General features: G+C 42.5%; 1 protein-coding gene across 7 annotated transcripts in view; it reads right to left on the bottom strand.

Moving 5' to 3' along the window:
- CD47 (CD47 molecule) overlaps positions 1–11,999 on the bottom strand; it is a 58,879-nt gene extending 46,880 nt beyond the window's left edge. For 3 of the 7 annotated variants that reach the window (XR_004349581.1, XR_004349580.1, XM_032629704.1), the window contains exon 1: positions 11,057–11,275. Coding sequence is in view for 3 of the 7 variants with exons in the window: in XM_032629704.1 (XP_032485595.1) it covers positions 11,057–11,102 (46 nt within the window). In the remaining 4 variants the exon portion in view is untranslated. Of the gene's footprint in view, positions 1–11,056; positions 11,353–11,591 lie in introns of those variants that run through there. The other 4 variants (XR_004349579.1, XM_032629707.1, XM_032629703.1 and 1 more) reach the window with 4 other exon arrangements.
- Positions 12,000–17,040: the final 5,041 nt, after the last annotated feature.

Below are 17,040 nucleotides of genomic sequence, written 5' to 3'. Positions count from 1 at the left end.
TATTGGCAAGTGCTCTCTAAACAATACTGTGCTATAAATATGTAGGATGATACTATAAAAACTAAGCACTATACAGCATTTTAATGTAATGTTCCAGACCTTCTCTGACTGGCAGGTCTAAATTGTTACATTTCTGGGAATCTGCAGTCTGAATCAATCCCGTGGGCATCCATAGCTCACCTCTCCCTAGTTCTTTATATTTCTAGCCACCCAAATATCAGGAAGCCCCAGGCAAAACCTGGACTTCCAACTGCGTTCTTCAAAACCCTGGAGTTGTAAATTATTCCCCCTGAGAAATAAGCATTAGTGGGAGACTACAGTGTACAAGGAGAGAAGAAAAGTGGCTATGATGTTGGAATTAGAAAGGAAGGAAAGTGTCAGAAAATATGGTCAACGATTTTGAAATGGACAAAAAGATTACTGGGAGTCCTTTCAGCAGAGTGCTGGGCACTGTCTGAGAGATGCGAGTGCTAGGCACTGTCTGAGAGATGCTTTTGGAATATCTGATTCTATAGGGGCCTGTGCATTTTGCTAAGACTGGGCTGCTTTTACAACTTTGTAAGTTGTAGAAAACTGATGGTAATGCGAATGATTCAGATCCATAGAGATACAAATAAACTTTGTTCTGCCATTGATTTCCACCTGGTGGAAGAGAGGAATTTAAACAATTACATTTTAGGGGCTTCCCTGGAGGTCTAGTGCTTAAGACTCAGTGCTTCCACTTCAGGGGGCACGGGTTTGATCCCTGGATGGAGAACTAAGATCCTGCATGCCTTGCAGCGTGGCCAAAAATTTAAAAAAAAAAATTTTTTTAATTACATTTTACTGCGCTGAGGACACTGACCAATTTTGCATTTGCTCACAAATTCATTTCACCATTCCTGATTTCCCATATGTACATGTGTCTATTCTTCCAATTCTCTTTTAAAACCAAGATGGTTGTACCGTCTTGCTGGTTTGCTTATTAATGTGAAATAAAAACTTTGACACATGTTCATTTTATATTTGTTTGAGTCAAGATTTTACCTTCTAAAAATTATCCTTTAATTAAAGAGATACAAGTGAAGAGCTAAGTTATCCCAGCGATCTTTTTTAGAAGTGGTAAGACCACTTCTAAGTAAGTAAGAAGCAGTCAGCAAGCACTCCACGATTTCATAACTTATGTTTAGAAAATGAATTTTCGAAAGAATACAGAAAGCACTGATTACACTGTTATTTGTTGTAATATTAATGCAAACATTTTTATAGCTGAAGCAATTTAAGTAGAATAAATGCTGTCAATAAACTTCAAAGTGAAATTGACCTGGATAAACTATAATTTGAATAATCCTTGCACTAATAATTAATAATATAGTCCAAAAATGTTGCTCCATCAGCTGTTAACTACAACTTCATCCTCTATAAACATTTGTTAAAAAGCTATTAAGCAGTAAAATTATCTGATTTGGTTTTTCTCTATTTTGCCTACTGCCTTTTGATGAAACAGCAGAGTGAAGAAATGATCTAAAATAGACAGAGCAAATAAAGGATCATATAGATAATTATCATGAATAAGTAAGTTCTGAATAATCAAGAAATGCCTACAGCAGTCTAAATCAGATAGAAATTGATAAGTATAACCATCAGCCATGCTAGAATTACAGATAAATTAACAAATGAAATGAGAAAATTAACTTATATCAAATGCCAAAAATATTGGACCTTACAACCTCTGTGAATACAGACCACCAACTCAAACCATCTCATAACACAGTCCTCAAAACAGCTGTTATACACTTTCAGAAAAGGCTTAATACATGATACTCACAGTACACAGGTCTAGGTCAGAAATGCTAACATGCAGCAAATGTTTATTGAGAATTACCTGGTCTGAAACACTGTGACAGGATGTGGGGATACATTAATGGAAAAAAATGTAGGAATTATCTTTAAGAAGCTTAGAATTCTCACTTGGGGGACTGATACATACTTTTTATAACCCAAGGTCATAAGGGCTGTCCTTCCTGTATGAAGTGCTATGGATGGGCAGGAAAGTAATCAGTCTTACGGATTTCAAGGAAAATATTTGTTGGGTCTTCCCTGGTGGCACAGTAGTTAACAATCTGCCTGCCAATGCAGGGGACATGGGTTTGAGCCCTGGTCGGGGAGGATCCCACATGCCGTGGAGCAACTAAGTCCATGCGCCACAACTACAGAGCCTGTGCTCTAGGGCCCTTGAGCCACAACTACTGAGCCCGCGTGCCACAGCTACTGAAGCCCATGTGCCTAGAGCCCATGCTCCGCAACAAGAGAAGCCACCACAATGAGAAGCCCGCTCATTGCAACAAAAAGTAGCCCCCGCTCACCACAACTAGAGAAAGCCCACGCACAGCAGCGAAGACCCAACACAGCCAAAAATAAAATTAAATAAATAAATTTATTAAAAAAAAAAAAAGAAAATGTTTGCTGCTACTAAGGGAACAACAGAAGATTGCCATAGACCCTGACCATTTAGGCCTTCAATCTTTTATCATTTCACATGTTCCACATAAAAGTTCTCTCCTTTGTAACGACTCTGAAATCACTCTCCTTTTGGAAGAGGTTATCTTACACTCTCTGAAGGAGCCCTCTCTTCCTATTTCAAGTTGAGTCCTCCAGATAAGAAACCAGAAGCTTCCAATACTTCCACCTATAAATTTTCCTGCTACCCCAACTATCCACACCTCTCTTCCCCTCACTTCCTCCTCTTCAGAAATGAACCCTGTCACCTGAGAGCTAGTTTACATTTCTGCCCCACGCTCATCAATCTCGAGAACTTTCCCTCATTGACTATCATCCTCCGACATCCCTCAAGTTCATTTACAGTAGGTTTAAAAAAACTTTTTAAAATGCTTGAATATTAGCCAACTGGAAAAAAAAAAATCCCTTGTACTTGTCTCTGTTTCCTAGCATCCTAGAAAGATAAACTACATGCATTTCTTCACCTGTTACTCACTTTTTAAATCTCTGCCACCTGGCCTCCACCTTGGCCTTTTTCACTACAACAGCTCTTGCCAAAGTCACCAATCATCCCCTGTGAAAACGGAATGCACATGGTTCACTCTCTATCTTGACTTCTCTACAGTTCTTGAGCCAGTGGGCAGCTCCTTTCTTGCTCTTGTCTCTTGGCTTCTATGTCTCTGAATTTCCTCCTAGAGCCTTCACCACCTCGTTGCCGCATTTTTTCTTTATTGAAATCTATTCCTTGACTTACAATAAATATTAGGTTCCTAAGGACTTCCTGTCCAACGCTGCCCCCCACCCCTCCCCGCCCCAGTATTCTCCCTCACTCCAGGTTTTAACTACCCACTCATTTTATTTAACTAGGCCTCACCTTTCTCCTTAACTGTAGACCTTGGAAAGCCAACTGGTTGCTATGTGTTTCCACTTGGATGCACTACAGTTACTTCAGAGTCAACATGTCCAAAAATCTACTTACCTTCTGCCTACCTTCATTCCAAATCCTCACTTCCCTAAAGTATTTTCTATTATCTACCAGTCAACCAGACCTGGACCTACGAATCACGCTGGATTCTGCCCTCTCCTTAGCCATGGAGAGTTCTTGTTAGGCTCAGCCTATTTAACAGTTCCTAAATCCAATGTCTGTTGTATGAATTAATTAGACATTCATCATTTCTGCCTTGAACTATTGCCATACCCTCCTAACTAGCTCCCTGCCTTCAGCCTCAATGTTTCCCCATCCCAGCCATGTATTTTCCACAGTTCCCGAAATAACTGTTCCAAATGCAAATATACACTCTTTTGCCTAATATACTTTAACAGCACCCGCCGCCCCCCGACTTTCAGGCTAAATTCTAAGGGCATTAGCATGGAATACAAACTAGGTCCTTCAAGATCCTGTCCAGCTCCACTTCCTGTACTCCTTCATTTCCAAACTAAGCTCCAATCATAATGACCTTGCAATTCCATGGATATGCAAATGCACCCTCTTCTCCATGCCTTTCCCCCCACACACAAGCTGTTCCCCAGCCTAAGGAGGCCTGTACCTTTCACTGGGTGTTCAAGTAAGAGCACAAACTTTGGAGTCAGACTCTGGATGGTGACTTAGCACTTTCTAAGTGTATAACCTTAGGCAAGTTACTTAATTTCTGTATCTCAGTTTCCTCATCTATAAAATGTGAATATTGATAGTATACACCTCATAGAGATTTTGTTAAGATTTAATCAGGTAAAGAACATGGAGTTCTTATTTCAGTGCCTTTCACATACACAGCAAATGTTCAATAAATGGCAGCTACAGTTCACTAACTTTGGCTCTTCCTGAAAGCGCGGTTGAGATGTTCAATCCTGTCCCCTTCGTTGCTACTACTCAACTGTATTCATCCCTCCTTATTGCTCCCACTGCCCCCTCTTCAAGTGCTGTCACTGCATTTACTATCAAATCTTGTAACTACTGTTTTACTTTACTGATCTCTCCTTTAGGATCAAAAGATAGTAATGCAAGAACCATGTCTTCATTTGGTATCCTATGGATCTAACCCAGGGTCCATCCAGCAAGTAGGACTTAATACATTTCTTCCGAATGTAAAAAGTTAAAGTATGAATCCCAAGAGAGGAAAATCTAAACATCATATCAGGGAAGATTCACTCTTGTTCCATATTTCAGAAGAATCCTCCACTGTTTCTTACTTCTATAGACCTGATTACAGTATCGTGAAGCTACATATTTTAATGAAAAATCTAAATCAAATCAGTTGCAGATTGGATGGAACAGTTCCTTTAAAATTACTTGTAGTGTCTAAGAATGCTCTTCCTACCAGGTGGTGTTTAAACTGGGTCTGGAAGGATAAGTAGGAATGTTATAGAAAAGTAAGAGCTTTCTAGGCAGAGTACATAATGAGTACAGAGGAATGAAGAAAGAGAATAACCGAAGGCTGGTGATTATTCAGGTGAGCTCTAGGAAAGGGGGCTGGAAAAGATGGTTAAGAAGTATTGTAAAGGCTTCCTTGAATGTCATGCTGAGGAGTTTGGAGTTGAAAACACAAGCAGTAGCAAACCACTCAGACTTACTTACATTAAAAAAAATAATACAGCAGTATGAAGGGTGAATTGCGGCAGGAAAGGAGATGGGAAAGAAGATACATTAAGAGATCACTGCAGTAATCCAGGCAAATGACAACTGAAAAGAAGGCAAAAAATTCCAGTAAAAAAACAAAAAAGGAAAATCGACATAAGTCAGATGTGGGAGGTAAAGGAGAAGAAGAAAGAAGAATTGTAAAGTTGTTAACTAAAAAACAAACAACCCAATCCAAAAATGCGCAGAAGACCTAAATAGACATTTCTCCAAAGAAGATATACAGATTGCTAACAAACACATGAAAGAATGCTCAACATCACTAATCATTACAGAAATGCAAATCAATACTACAACGAGGTATCACCTCACACCAGTCAGAATGGCCATTATCAAAAAATCTACAAACAATAAATGCTGGAGAGGGTGTGGAGAAAAGGGAACCCTCTTGCACTGTTGGTGGGAATGTAAATTGATACAGCCACTATGGAGAACTGTATGGAGGTTCCTTAAAAAACTAAAAAAAATACCATATGACCCAGCAATCCCACTACTGGGCATATATCCTGAGAAAACCATAATTCAAAAAGAGTCATGTACCACAATGTTCATTGCAGCTCTATTTACAATAGCCAGGACACGGAAGCAACCTAAGTGTCCACTGACAGATGAATGGATACAGAAGATGTGGCACATATATACAATGGAATATTACTCAGCCATAAAAAGAAATGAAACTGAGTTATTTGTAGTGAGATGGATGGACCTAGAGTCTGTCATACAGAGTGAAGTCAGTCAGAAAGAGAAAAACAAATACCATATGCTAACACATATATATGGAATCTAAAAAAAAAAAAAAAAAAATGGTTCCAAAGAACATAGGGTCAGGACAGGAATAAAGATGCAGACGTAGAGAATGGACTTGAGGACACGGGGAGGGGGATGGGTAAGCTGGGACGAAGTGAGAGAGTGGCATGCATATATATACACTACCAAACATAAAATAGATAGTGGGTGGGAAGCAGCCACATAACACAGGGAGATGAGCTCCATGCTTTGTGACCACCTAGAGGGGTGTGATAGGGAGGGTGGGAGGGAGACGCAAGAGGGAGGGGATATGGGGATTATGTATATGTACAGCTGATTCACTTTGTTATACAGCAGAAACTAACACACCATTGTAAAGCAATTATACTCCAATACAGTTGTTAAAAAAATTAAAAAGTAAAATAAAATAAAGTTGCTAGCTAAAATATCAGTAGTATGCATAACTAGTTAGATTGTGGATTAACTATAGAGAAAAGAGATTTAGGGGTAAATGTTCTTTCAATATTTAATAGGCTGAGTATTAAAAGTACCTGTGGTACAATGAAATGGAGATGTCCAGTAGATCCCAGGATATATCAATCTGGATTTAAGAAGAAAAGTCTGAGCTACAAAGACTTGGGAATTACCAAGAATATAGGCGGTAATTGAAACTGTGAGCATAAACAAGATCACCCAGAGAGTCCTTGCAAAGCAAACAGAGCAGGTACCAGAGAATAAAGTGTTGGCGAATACCAATATTTATGGAGCAAATAGTTAAAGAGGAGCAAACCAACGATGTGAGAAAAAGAAGTGACAGAAGTAGGTGAGGCAGCAAAGAATGCCACTGCAGACACCAAGGGTCTTAATATGGACAAAACAGATGTCAAGCAGGATGAGTAAAAACAGCCTCTAGAGATTTAAAAATTCACCATTAGCTTCTTTACCTGCAGCAATGTCAGCAGACTAGGGACTCGGCAGTAAAAGAAAGCTGAGAAAGAAGGCAATAATGGAAAGAGCGTGGAGCCTGGGACAAGGCCAAGGTTTTTTTGGTTGTTCTTCTTGTTTGTTTTTAATATGGGGTGAAACTTGAGCATGTCTGCTAGCTAAGACGAAGGAATCAATGAAGAAGGAAAGATCTAAGGTTCAAAGCTTAAGGATTAAGGTGATTAGGCAGGTCTCCGAGATGGTGGAAGTGAAAGAGCTGTAGACAGGGGATCCTTTCCTTGGAAAGTGAATAGGAACACTTCTGACACTGGGTGAAGGAGGAGAATGAGACGAACGTTGCCTAAGATATTATGGACAAGTTTAGTAATGGTGGGTGGGAAGTTGAGAGAGTCCACACCACACATCACTATTTTTTGCAGTAGAGTAGGAAGTTAATTATTTGCTTGGAATGGATGTTCAGGATTGGGGTAAGAAGCCCCAGCAGTCACTAAAGTGAATGAAGCAAAGCTTGTTGAGTAAAGACGCCTGCAAGAAATGAATCCTACTAATATTTGCCATCAGGCTTGGTCTCTGGTAGGAAGAACTGGAGTATCAAACTGAACTGGGTTAGAATTAGGGTCAAAAGGAGGATTTAGTCAGATCTATTCTCAACAGAAACTAAATAAAGTCTGGGGTAAAATGGAGGTGTCCACACCTGTTTAGTTCTAACTCAAACTAATCTCCCACTCGGTTTTAAAGTGGCCTCATAGGAACAGAAATGGTCAACCTAGAATTATAAGGCCCGGGGCAGTTTAGAGTCAGTAACATCCAGAATTACAGCCTTATCAAGCACTTAAAATATATTAAGTATTACTGCGGTATAAAAACAAAAAATCCCTTCTCTTCATAAACTACACTTTAAGTTATTAAGAGGCATACAGTCTGAAATTTGTCTGTATGTCCAAGAGGGCCTTGCAAAATGCTTAGAGCATAACATGGGCTCATACTTGCTTGAAACAGGAAAAGCAATTTTGATAGACCCTGCACTTGCCAAATCCCTTGCCTTGCTTTTTAACCTATAAGTGTGACATGTATTCAAATATGCATTTATTCTCCTAATCTAAATCCTAAACCCTGGGATTGACCAGATTCTGAGTCTTATACAACTGCTCCATGGAGATGTAATAAAATATTCAGAGCAGGGTGTAACTTCTAATTCCTGTTGCAACTCCATGTAACCACAAAGAGGGAAAATTCAGGTCCTACTGTCTTAGTCTAGGTATATCATAATCAAATTTCCTGGGTGCTCTATATTTTTTTTACTTTATTACTACAATGAGTTTAGCAAAATTGATCCTACACTATCATTCTTGTTCTTTTATCATAGAAGAAATATCGGCACTAGTACACAAAGTGAAAGTTGCTTTATCACAACCCAAGAGTGCATTATATTAGGCTGAGGCACAAGATATAAAAATATAGAAATTTTTCTCTTGTATAAAAAGAGAAAAAAATTTTCTCTTGTATAAAAAGGTATGACAGCAAAAACCTAAAAGATGGGTAAAATGGTTATATGAAAATTACATCATGAAAAGAACATAAATGTATAGTAGCTAGAGTTGAATTAACGTCAAAGAATGCAAACTTAGTTTTAATAATGCATTTTGGATTTAGAATGTTTATCAATTTTGGGAGAACCACCTATTTTTCCTCTTTAGAACCTGGCCTTTCAAATCTCCATTAACAATTCAGTGGCAAAGATAAAACATCTGCCAAAATACAGATGACAGCATGAGCAAATGTCCTAATGGTAGGCATTTAGTGTAATGCTTTAGCATACTGCCTCTAGACTGCTGGGCAGCCCCGGAAATAAGTACTTTTAAATAGGCATTTACTTCCTTAAAATGGCAAATTGTGGTTAAAAGTAATATATTCTTGAGGAGAGAAGAAAACATTTTTGTTTAAGCAAGCCAAATGACTACTAGACTTACGCAATAAAAATGCTTTTTTAATCATGTGTACCTTTGATTTTAAAAACTCACTTTGAACAAAGAAAAATCATTCAACCACTGATAATACAGTTCACATCACTGTCCTTATGTGAGTAGCATTTTATTTACCAGTTAGTGAATACCACTGAAACTGCTGATGTGCTTTTAAACAATGTATAATTGGACATATGGGGGAGGGGGGAGGAAAGGAGAATAGTAACTCATTCTACATCTTGTAAACCAATAAAGGAGGTTGTATTTTTCCTGTAATTAGAAGGAATGGGCATTTTAGACAATTTCCTTTACTACAAAGATCAATGGAAACTGTAGTGGTTACCAGGAAGTAGCCTTTGATTAACAATCATTTATAAATGAAAATGAAAGCAAATCAAACCTGAGTACAAATAAACGTACAAATCCATGACTTCCTTACTCATTTTAGAATCTAATTTCAGTCTCCCAAATACTTCGGTTTATAACTACTTGTGTTCTGAGACTGTTAACATCTCTTCATACATGTTCTTTTAAAACTACATATTAAACACACATGCATAAAAATCCATTGTATCCTATGACAAACACTATCCCTTCCTGTTTTATATTCAACACTTCACTCAAATGCATAATGCCTGTTTTGTTTTTTTTTCAGGTTATCATTAACTAAGTACAATGAAATACCATAAATTCTGAATTCTAAGACTCTGTAGGGACTTGAGCACACTACTATTGTATGTAAATGAGTGCTAATTATATGTGATCATACCTATTACTAAAAGAGGCCTAACCATTTCTATCCCCAAAAGTACCAATCTAGCGCTTCTTTCTAATCTACTTGAAAATAGGACTCCGTTTTTAAAACAGTACATGATTTACACTTTTTACGCTTCAAACTAGCTTTGAGACCAACGGTCTGAATTAGTAATATTTTATTACAAATTCATAATCGGGTTCAATATAAGGCTTTCTGATCATACAACAGGTTTCTGATAGCAGTATTATTTGAGCTATAATGATAGTAATGGGCAGTAAGCCGTTAAGAATGATAACAGAAAACACTACCTTACCTAATATCAACCCTTCAGATAACAGAGATTGATTATTAGCAGCTCCAACATTCCAGGCGGCTTCAGAGTGAGGAAAGAGAGCTAAGCCGGGACTTAAGGGCATTTTGGAAATAGCTTGAAGTCACAAGCCTTTATGAATGGCACAGTGAGGCGAATAACCCGTTTAAAATGTAATTAACTTAGCATTCTAGAATAAAATGTAACAACTGCTTGTTACTGTTACTCCAACTCAATTCTTAATTTTACAAAAAGTTCACAAGAGGATCTATAGATGTGAAGTGTGACAGGCACTGTAGAGCCACGAAAATTCCCATTCCTTCCTCAGTTGTTATAGACGAAGCACACGTTTTAAAAAAGAGAAATGGATTCCAAAAGCTTGGGGGGGCCAAAACGCCTTTGGCGTCGGAAGACACTAAATCTCACTCTGCCGCAAATATGCTTTGACTAGAGGTTACTGTCTTCATACTTCAAGCGAAATCTGGATTACTTTTAAAATGGTTCCCCTAAAAAAAGTAGGAAAACTTGAACGTGCAATTCGGACTGTATTAAAGTGGTTGATGGGGCGTGGGAGTAGCGAGAAAGAGTTTCCATCCAGGAAGCTTATATCTAGGGTATTAAAAAAAAAAAAAGGCAGCCAGAAGAATCTTCTGATTAAACGCTGGGCTGAAAATGAAACTTAACTGTGTCCTTTACGTCCCCTTAACTCCGATGTTCAGGTGGGAGGGCAAACAGGAGAAACCCCTTCTTTCAGACTTCGCCAAAATGCGCACTTGCATCGCATGAGGCTCGGGCCCTCCCACTCTCCCTCCTTCAACCCCAAATGCGCTTAAAGCACTGAGGAGGGTGCGAAAGAGGGGGGACCCTAAAAGCTGCCAACCCCTCTCCTCTGATCGCGCCCTTTCTCTCTACAGCTAATTTTTGCGCGAGGTGCACGGTTTGGAGCCTTCCTCAGTGTGTGCATCTGGAGGTGGAGAACAGGGGAAGATGAGCCCCGCTCTCACCCAGGGGAAGAGGAAGAGGAGGCAAAGGAAGCAAAGAAGGGGGAGCAGATTACCCGCGGGGCCCTCCCACGTCCGCACCCCGGACGTGCAGGGCCCGCGTGCCCCGCGCCCTGGCCACCCTCTCCAGGGAGCCGCCGGGCCAGAGGGGGCGCAGCCCACACACCCGCGGGGGCGGCGAGACACCAGCCGCAGAGCCGAGAGCGAGTGACCACTCACCGCAGCGCGCCGAGCCCAGCAGCAGCAACACCACCAGGGGCCACATCTCCGCCCCCGCCGCGGGGTCGCCGCCGCCGCAGGTGTCTGGAGCAGGCGCCGCCGCCGTTACAGAGAGGACCGACCGCCGCCTCCCGTCACAGTCAGGACCGGTCGCCCAGGCGGCTTGGCCGCGCGCAGGCGCGCTCCCGCCGCCCCGCAACCGCTCCCCCTCCCGCGCGAGCCGCGCACGCGCGCTCGGCCTCGCCCCCGCCCCGCCGCGACTGCTGTTAACGCGTCGCCCTCACGACTCGCGGCCTCGAGTTCCCACTCCCGCCAGCTCCCCAGCGGTGGCGCGCGCCGGACTTCCCGGTCACGCCCTGCCACCCCAGTCCCCCGCCCTCCTATCAGTGTCCCCGAGGCTGAGCGCGTATTCCCACGCTCACCGGGGCCTCATTACCCCGTCCCTGTCTGCTGTTCCCTTTTTGCCTCCCGCACCGCCGTGGGCCCCACTGTCCTCCCTCCACTCGTCCTCTCCTGCTTTCACTCCCATACTCACGCTTCAGGAACTACCGCCCCAGGCGCTGCTCAGCCGGACTGCGGAGTGCCGGCCCCTCTCGAGCCCAGGATCACTCGCCTTTCCCGGGGTCCGACGTTCTGCGCGCTTGGACCTTGACGCCTCCACGCCTCTCACTTCTGCCCGTTTCCCCCGAAGCTCCGCCGCCTGCCGCAGGAGCTCAGACCGCGTGGGGGCGTCCCTACGCTTCCCCCAGCGGGCAGCGAGCCGGGGGCACCGCTCCGAGGGCAGACAGGTGGCGGGCGCCTGTCTGCAGGGAACTTCCCCTCGCCCGTCGTGGGCGCTCCTCGGTTCACCTGCCCCCAACTGCTTTTGTTTTCCTAGCGGCTCTCGGGTTCTCAGCTCTTTTTCTCGCCTTGTTCTATAGTGTTTTCAACCTTTGAACGGGATTACTCAAACAAGTTCCGCTCTCGGTGGTAAACAGTTTGAGATGTGGTTAATTCTGGAACCCTAGGGGCGATCAGGCATGGTCACAAACGTTAGCAGAAGTATCCAAGATGTCCCTTCCTGCACAGTCACTGGGCCTGGTTAGTGATCTCGCCCTGTGCACTCCTCTGCTCAGTTTGGGTTTAGCTTGCTTGAAAAATGGGTTCAAAGTGTGGCTCCAAGCCACAATATGGACAAGCCCTTTGAATAGCTCACCGAATCACACAGGCCACATCATTCATGCTAAAGCAAAAGCCCTTTTAGAACTACCTTTAACATTTACCCTAAACGATGAAAACTCTTGTCCAAAAGTCATGCTCTGGTGACTACTCTGATGGCGTGCATATCCTGTCCGCTCCCTTGGTTGTTTTTTCTCTTACGCCGTGCAAAGCAAAGCAATTTCCCATCGCAATATTCCACTCCTCCAAATCCTCTACCCATGGCACTTCCTCCATTGCATCCCCATAGTAATAACATCCAGGAAATAAAATTACCACTCTGACCCTCTGTAGCAGTGTACTGTATAATATACTGTGTAACTCTTCCCTATGATTATTTTTTGTGTAGACCTTTTCCCCGCAGCGTTATCAATTCTTTAAAATCAGAGAGAGTATTTTAAGTATTCCCTTCTCCATGACTTTCTGTTGAACTGGGAAGACAGAAGGGGTTTTAAACAACTTGTTGATGTGACTTGAGGCAAGTGTTGCTCCAGTGAAATTTGATAGTTTTTTAATGATTAAAGGAAAAAAAAGGAAGAGAGAGAGAGAGAAAGAAGAAAGAGAGAAAGAAAGAAAGAAAGAAAGAAAGAAAAAGAAATGCCTGGCAGATATCTTATTAAAACAATGGTTAATGATTATGGTAGTAATGATTTAAATGGCAGCCTTGACACCCTGAGGCTACCAAAGAGACTGATGGATTCTCCTCCCATTGCTGCTTATGTGGATACAAAAGAATCATCCATCAGACTTTGAGCATTCGGGACATTGTGTATCACAGAGCAGCTGGTTGGCTAAATAAGGTTGTCTGCTGTCCCTGAGATCAACCAACCGCCCTAAAAGCTGAAGAGTGACTGGGAAGGACTGTCCCCAGCTTTCAGAGGTACAGATCAGTGATTCTCTATTTTATCCTGGGAGCTGCTGAGGCTATGTGCTTAATGTAGCTTTGTGCAGAAAATGGAATAGGCTTAAGTCAGGTAAAGGAGAGGCCACCTGGGTGACCACCTCTGCTCTTAGGAATCTAGCTGGGATAGGTTTTTTTTTTTTTTTTTTTTTTTTTTGCGGTACGCGGGCCTCTCACTCTTGTGGCCTCTCCCGTTGCGGAGCACAGGCTCCGGACACGCAGGCTCAGCGGCCATGGCTCACGGGCCCAGCCGCTCCGCGGCACGTGGGATCCTCGCGGACTGGGGCACGAACCCGTGTCCCCTGCATCAGCAGGCGGACTCTCAACCACTGCGCCACCAGGGAAGCCCTGGGATAGGTTTTGATGGTGGGGCAGGAGGAGGCCTGTTCCAGGAGAGACAATCCAAAGCAACCTACGTGGGTTTGATGATCTTCTCTCTGGGATAACCTTGGGCTCCTTTCTCTAGTATCTAACCACCTCACATTTGTGTTTCCCTTGTAACATTTGCAAGCATTTTTATTTGGATTTTGATCTCATCTTATCTTTATGTGACGGGTTTTCTTGGATGGAAGACAAGGGAGTAGTGCATAGAATGTTTGGAACAGAGGTAATACACATTAGGTATATTACCTAAATTAATCTTCATAACAGCCTTAGAATGGGTATTATGATCTTCACTTTAGTGATGACAAAGGGAAAGAGGGACAATGAGCACATTGCCTATGGTTCTGTGTGACACTTATCTCTCATTTGCATCTAACTCCCTTGCCCTCTTCTTCCTATTTTTTCTTTTCACTCTGTAATGTCAAAGATGTTATAGTTTCCCCTTTGTAGATGAATAAACTTACAACCCCCAAATAATTGCTACCCTTTACTTTCAACACCCTTTCAACACCCTTATAGGTGAGGAAAGTGAAGCTTGCTCACAAGCTCAGGGAGGGGATGGTGGTTGGTCTGACTCCAAGGCCAATGAAAATGTTCACAAGCTTCCCTTCTGAATTCATGGTCAAGTTCCGTTTCTTTCACTTTCTATCTTAACGGTACATCCTTTTATCTTCCTCCCCAAACCTACGTGCTACCACATAGCTCATATTGATATGATATTGTCTAAAAATTTATATTGATACAGTTGTATCCTTACTGTAATTTTTCATTCAACTAGACCTTTTTTTTGGCCCCATGTTGGAGTGCCATGCAGTGCCATGCATTGTCCCCGATACTCCTGAGAGCTAGCTCAGGACTGTACCTGCCTAGCTGTGCAAGGCCTGTGCGTTTTGCAGAGCCAGATGAACCTTTCTACATAAGTGGACCCATGTCAAAGGATCCCACAGTAGACCAAAGCCCAGGATAAGCCCAGTGTAAGTTAAGTCCCCCTTTTCTGTATTTTTAGTCATGTTTGGTGCACATGAGTTACCTTATTATACTGAAAGTACCTGTTTGTGTTGCTGTCTTCAAGTTCAGTAGCGACTCCTTCCTAGACTGTAAACCCAATGAGGGGAGAGACCATGTGAGTCCTATTCATTGCTAGTCCCATTGCCTGGCATATCATAGGTAATCAACAAGTGGTTGTTAAAAGGGTGAATGAAAGAATTATAAATAACCTCTCAAGGCCAGGAACTCCATCTTCTATGATTGTCTGGCAAATTATCCATCATAAGGGGATGTTCCATTCTGAAATTCTGTGAACTGAACTACTGAGCTAACCCTGGCGCTTATCTGGTGTACCAGAGGTCTTTATCATTGGATACTATCATTGGAACCACTAAGTTCCAGTTTTTTGGTTTATCAATCATCAAGCTTGTTGCAGTACATGATGAGTATTCTCTCTCTTCTTAGCATCTCTGAATATGATTTTTTCTTTTTGGGTTCATTTTTTGTAATGAAGATTCTTGTATTTTTAACACTTCCGGCCAGTGTGATACTAGCTAACTTCCGTGCCCTGGTCAGGCACTTTACACTCGTAACATTGGACTTTTCCATGCCGAGACTTTTCTACTTTCAGGCTTCTGTGCTTCTGTCATGCTGTTCCCTCTGCTTCACACGTCCTTCCCCACATTTTCTTCTTCTCTCTCCAACCCAGAGAATTCAAGCTCATCCTTCAAGGCCAAGATCAAATTTTACCTCCTGCAAGAAGCCTTTCTCAACCCTACTTTTCCTTTTTCGCATAACTCTCCACCATCTTTCAGGTCTAATGACCTCTTCCATTATATTATACTTTGTTCATGCTGCTAATAAAATGTGTCAATATATATTTCTTTCTACATACCTGTCTCCTCTTCTATCATGTTAGCTAGAAAAAAAGTGAAATGTTTCTGAGTATATTTGTATCTCCAGGGTCTGGCACAGTGCCTAGTTAAGACCTAAGGCTGTGTGTGTGTTAAATCAATCAAGAGAGATCAGTGTGCTATGTAGTATACACAAACACTTTAGCCTAGGTTTGAGTTACAGCCACGTACTACCAGTTAACCTTGGACAAGTTATGTAACCTTTGTGAGCCCTAGTTTCCTTTCCTCATTTTAAAAGCTAGATGATAGAATGATAAAAATAATAGAAATTAACTCTTCAAATTGCCTTGAGAATTTAGTGTTAATACTTTTACAGTTACATAGAGCAGTGCCTGGTGCCCAGTAATCGCACAGTCAATATCAGCTCTTTTTATTACAATCTTCTTACAGTGTGATGGGTCTCCTAGATGGGCACTGAAGAGTATTTCAGAAAGATCACCAATTACTGATCTGGAGCCCTGCAAAATTACTGTGGGTTGGTGAACTATCTATAATTTTGACTTAAGCTAGAGGCACATGTCTGTGCCCAGTGGGTAGGGCTTAATCCTCTTGCTCTTCTGCAGCCCGTGTTCGTGATTGAATGCTGAGGGACCCACATCTCTGTCGCCTGGCTCAGGGCCCAGTGTCCTAGGATGTTATTTCAACTTGACCCAGTTATTAAAGCATAGGAGTCCCAGTCATTAAATAAAGCCGTGTAGCAATGAGGGTCTGTATTCTCCGGGCAAGGACTGGGGTTGGTTGGTTAGGCAGCTGGAAGATATCGACATATGACTGGGGAGATGGACTTGGCTTAGGGAAATGGAAGGAAGGCTCCAGCAGCAGGAAATGACCTTCTTCCTCGCCCATGTTTCAATCAGGGGCAAATACTCGAAATAGAAACTGCCTCTCGGTAGGAGGATGGTAAGTAGGACTGAAGGTTTCTGGTAAGAGATATCCTACCAGAGAGATGACAACCTGATCTGGTGTGAATTTCCTTGTGGATGTCAGATGTGCACAGGCTTGTTTTGCCCGGGTCCGGGAGAAGCACAGCGTGTCCTGCTCCTGTTGCGGCTGCTGCTAGCCGCTACCCCTGTGGGGGGCCCGCACTCAGGACAGCGGGAAAGCACTAGAGAAAGGCAGATTCTACTTTAGGTTGTAAAATGGCCAAAGGCTTATTTCTTTAAGAGCACATAACATTTGGGGTCCTGGAAAGGCCCCTTGTATCTTGTCTAACTCTCCTCTCTGAGGGCAGGTAACATACATATAGCAGGTCACACTATGTACCAAGACCTCACCGTGCTAGTGTGTCATTTTCTATGGCCGCCAGAACTAATTACCATGAATTTAGGGACTTAAAATAACACCCATTTATTATCTCACAGTTCTGTAGGTCAGAAGTCCAGTGGGCTCAGCTGGCTTCTCTGCCTCTGGTCTCACAAGGCCAAAATCAAGGTGTTGACTGGGCTCCTTTCCCTTCTGGAGGTTCTAGGGGAGAATTCACTTCCAGGATCATTCAGCTGATTGGCAGAATTCAGTAGCTATAGGACTGAGGTCCACATTTCTCTGCTGGCTGCCATCTAGGGGTGCCCCTTAGCACCTAGAGGCCTCTTTTGGGTCATTGT

Source organism: Phocoena sinus, chromosome 4 (assembly GCF_008692025.1).
Source record: "Phocoena sinus isolate mPhoSin1 chromosome 4, mPhoSin1.pri, whole genome shotgun sequence".
NCBI lineage: Eukaryota > Metazoa > Chordata > Mammalia > Artiodactyla > Phocoenidae > Phocoena > Phocoena sinus.
Note: the sequence above shows the minus strand (reverse complement) of the source record. Positions and strands in the feature narration are given on the sequence as shown.